The sequence below is a fragment of the Argentina silus genome (genome assembly GCF_951799395.1).
Source record: "Argentina silus genome assembly, chromosome: 18".
In the NCBI taxonomy this organism is placed as follows: domain Eukaryota; kingdom Metazoa; phylum Chordata; class Actinopteri; order Argentiniformes; family Argentinidae; genus Argentina; species Argentina silus.
Genome location: NC_139672.1, coordinates 17,187,939 through 17,191,712, shown reverse-complemented (window position 1 = coordinate 17,191,712; position 3,774 = coordinate 17,187,939). Strand labels below are relative to the sequence as shown.

The window sequence follows — 3,774 nt, the reverse complement described above, 5'->3', positions numbered from 1 at the left end:
AGAAATCATGTTTTTAACGAATCTTTATTATAAAGACACGAATGTACATTTTAATTTTCAATGGAATACTGTCATTGCGTGTCTAATTCACATTTTCTCCGTGAAGAACATTAGCAAAACCTTTGACCTTATAAACAAGTGCTGCAATCAAACTTCCAAAATACAACACTACTGTCGGAACAACGAGTTATTATGAACAATATTCAAGTTGGAAATAAACATAAATTTGAAAAGCCTATAACAGAAAACAATAGCAGCATCTTTATTTCTCAATTTAAACGGTCTAAAGAGGGTAGGCTATGTCAAATACATCAGATTATATTTGCAGGTTTATTTTCTTCAATAAAACAAATTTGGTGATGAATATTCGCCCCCAATTGATCGTTCTAGGAAGTATTCAGACACAATCCAGAACACGCAGCTCTCTTGAAAACCCAAATCGGCCTGACGGGGAGAGGACTAGGCCTTCATGATATGAACTCAATGGATGGCAGTGTTCAGAGTTCATGTGTAGAAAAATATTCCTTGAAACCCAAACATGGCTGGTCCCATCTGATCTGATTCTAAAGTTGATTCGTTGATGGCAAAACAAAAAGACAAGAAGGCCAAACAGACAGGCTTCTAAAAAACTGTGAGTTATTTGAATTTTCCAATACATTAACTTAAAAAAGGCAAGATAATTGTCTCTACTATTAGTTAAAACTTCTTAATGCTTTGAGGAAAAAAAACGAAAAAAACGAAAAAAAAACAAAAAAACAAAAACAGAAACAAGGATACTTCTTCTTCTTCTTCTTCTTTTCTTCTTCTTCTTCTTTGACAAAAACAAACGTGTCACAAGACCTGGAAGCGCCAGGAGGCCTGGTCCTTGTAGTCCAAGCAGTCCGCTGTGGTGTTGAAGCCCAGTTTCCATGACGATGCGGCGGCCGCGGCCGCGGCCGTCTGCTCTTTGTAATCCAGACAGTCTGCGGAGGAGCTGAAGGCCGCCAGGCTGGGGCTGCTGTAGGCCTGGGGGTGGGGGTGGGGGTGGTGGGGGTGGGGGTGCGGGTGGGGGTGGGGGTGGTGGTGTGGATGGTGGTGAGCAGACGCCTGGCCTATGTGATGGTGCGGGTGCCCAGACATGGAGGAGCCCGTCATGGGGCTGAGCTGGTGGGGGTGGTGGGGGTGGTGGGGGTGAGAGTGCATGGGTGCCAGGTACGAGCTACACTCCACCCCTCCGAAGTAGGACCCCGCGGAGGAGGCGGCGGCGGAGGAGGAGCCCGGGTAGCCCTGGCCGTAGGCGGACGCCGTCTGGCTGTAGGACACCGGATACGACGGCGTTCCGCCGGAGGAGGCAGAGATGGACCTCTGCATGCAGGAGGCGCTGGTCGGGGCCGCCGAGTCCGGGACCGGGGGAGGGGCCGGCGCCGGGGAGATGGGGGCAGGGCTCCAGATGGAGGAGACGGGCGTGGTGACAGAGGCGGAGGTGCTGCTCAGGCCGCCCTGGCCGCCGTGGGCCGAGGCGTTGGAGGCCGAGGAGGAGGAGGAGGAGGAGGAGCCTGTGCTGGACACGGCCGGAGGGGTGAACTGGCCGCTGCTCTCCGACCCGGTGCTCTCCCTCGCCGGGGAAGACTTCTTCTTGGTGGGCCGGGCCTTGGCGCTGTTCCCGCTCTGAGCCTGCTGGCGACACTTGGCTCTCCGGTTCTTGAACCACACCTGAACCACAACAACACAAGAGGGCAGAAGGTCACCTTCAATGTTGTTACACACACACACACACACACACACACACACACACACACACACACACACACACACAGGGAGGTTGCTACTGTTAGCTGAGGTAGCCTATGTACTGCATTCACAGGGAGGTTGAGAATGCTATGCTAGTTAGCCTATATTTTCCCCTAGCCTGGACTAGTTTTAGTTTTAGGGCTGATGGTAGGCAGGTTTTTAGTGATATAGGCTCTTGTCACAGTTTAATATTCCTCACTGAAAAGCTGACATGACTAAGCATGACTGGTTGATTGATTCAGATTGATTTGTTCAAAAAACATTTTACAGTAGCTTATTTCCTACTGAAAACATTCAACACTTTGAAACGGAATAATTCAAGGCTATTTATTTCACTATTTCAAGGGGTCTTTTATTCAAAACAACAGAGTTCAGTTGGTTGTATTTGTTGTATTCAAGGCCTTGTGGCAGAAGTGAAGCCAGTAAAGTGCTCCCCGGGCTACTGGGGACATTTCTCCTCTAAATGGCGGTAACTCTAGAGACAGCTGCCATAAGCCGGTGAGAGGTTCACCAATGCCGGTTACATAAAGACTCTCACGCCCATTTCTAAAGAGGGGCTCACAGGTTGTAAAGACAACCAATGCTCGAGAGAACTGAAGTAAATTCTACCTTTGAAAGACCTGAGAGGACAGTATTAGGGGAACATTGAAAAACATGTTTTACAATGCAAGTTCATGAACTCAGTGAATGCCACAGCAATGTCATAATGTAAAACATTACTGATAATCATTTTAAATAATAATGGTTGATAAGAGTTAATAGGACTACACTGATAATAATTTATTTGTTAATACATTAATTGATCACTTTTACAAACCGGGACTACATTATTGATAATCATTTCTAATAATAATAGTTAATAAGAGTTAATAGGACTACAAGGATAATAATTCCTGATTTAATAGGAGTAATTGATGACTTGTCCACACCTGGACCCTGGACTCCGGCAGGTTGATCTTGAGGGCCACCTCCTCCCTCATGAAGATGTCGGGGTAGCGCGTCTTCCCGAACAGAGACTCCAGGACGTCCAGCTGCGTGCGCGTGAACGTCGTCCTTTCCCGCCGCTGCTTCCGAGGGTGCCCTGAGAACGAATACACCCCTGTCCATGAAAACTCAATTTATATCACTGGGGATCAACACATGGCAAATGCTCAACTTTCTATTCATATATATTTGAATTAAAATAAAATATATACTTTTGGGGAAATTAGGTAATGGCTTATGTATTTCAGAAGTTGCTGTTGATTCGAAATAAAAATGAGGCCTTTCTTGCAAACGAAGAAAACACTGCATAATGCATATTTTACTTTTTTCTCTCTCTCTACATTACCACGGTTTAGGCCGACGACATAATTACACCATAACAACTATATTAGAGGTTATGTAACATGAAAACCGCCAGTAGGCATTTCATCATCGGTTTGACTTTATGGCGCTCTAATTTGACATGCTCTTATCTGGCGTTTGGATGTGCGTAATTGGAATTCAAGTGTGTGTGTGTGCGCGCATGTGTGCTTGTGTGTCTTACCGGGGTACCCTACGGAGGGGTGCAGTAGGTCCATGGCGCCGCCGAGCCCGAGCCCGTTCATGCCGTACGGGGCTTGTTTGAGGTATGACATCATGCTAGAAACGGACACGGGGAAACCAACGTCCGTGCGAAACAGTTCGATTTCCCCGATGTTCCAGTCCGTTGGTAAGTTACTGCGATGGGAAAGAGTAGAAATATGAAATCTCTGATAGAAAACTCAACTGAAATCATCAAGTTTTTATTATTATTTGTTTTATATATAAAATACCAAACAATCTACAGGCAGAGAATGAGTGTTTCAAACTTAAAATCTAAAACTATTTGATATAAATGTTTATAATTTGTTGATCGACTTTCAATTATAAACCACAGGACCTATAATTTTCTATTCGACAAATCCTGTTGGTTAAAGGCTTAGGCCTACATTTAATCATACTAAAACCTAACTATCAGGCTCACGTCGTTGATAAAAATGT

The 3,774-nt window shown here is 45.4% G+C and overlaps 1 protein-coding gene across 1 annotated transcript; it reads right to left on the bottom strand.

Moving 5' to 3' along the window:
* Positions 1–831: 831 nt before the first annotated feature.
* LOC310818788 (homeobox protein OTX1 A-like) lies at positions 832–3,392 on the bottom strand (the record flags this gene model as incomplete). Its single annotated transcript, XM_083689821.1, has 3 exons — positions 832–1,692; positions 2,700–2,869; positions 3,299–3,392. 3 exons carry the CDS (start codon positions 3,390–3,392, stop codon positions 832–834), a joined length of 1,125 nt encoding a protein of 374 aa, XP_083545947.1.
* Between the last annotated feature and the right edge of the window lie 382 nt (positions 3,393–3,774).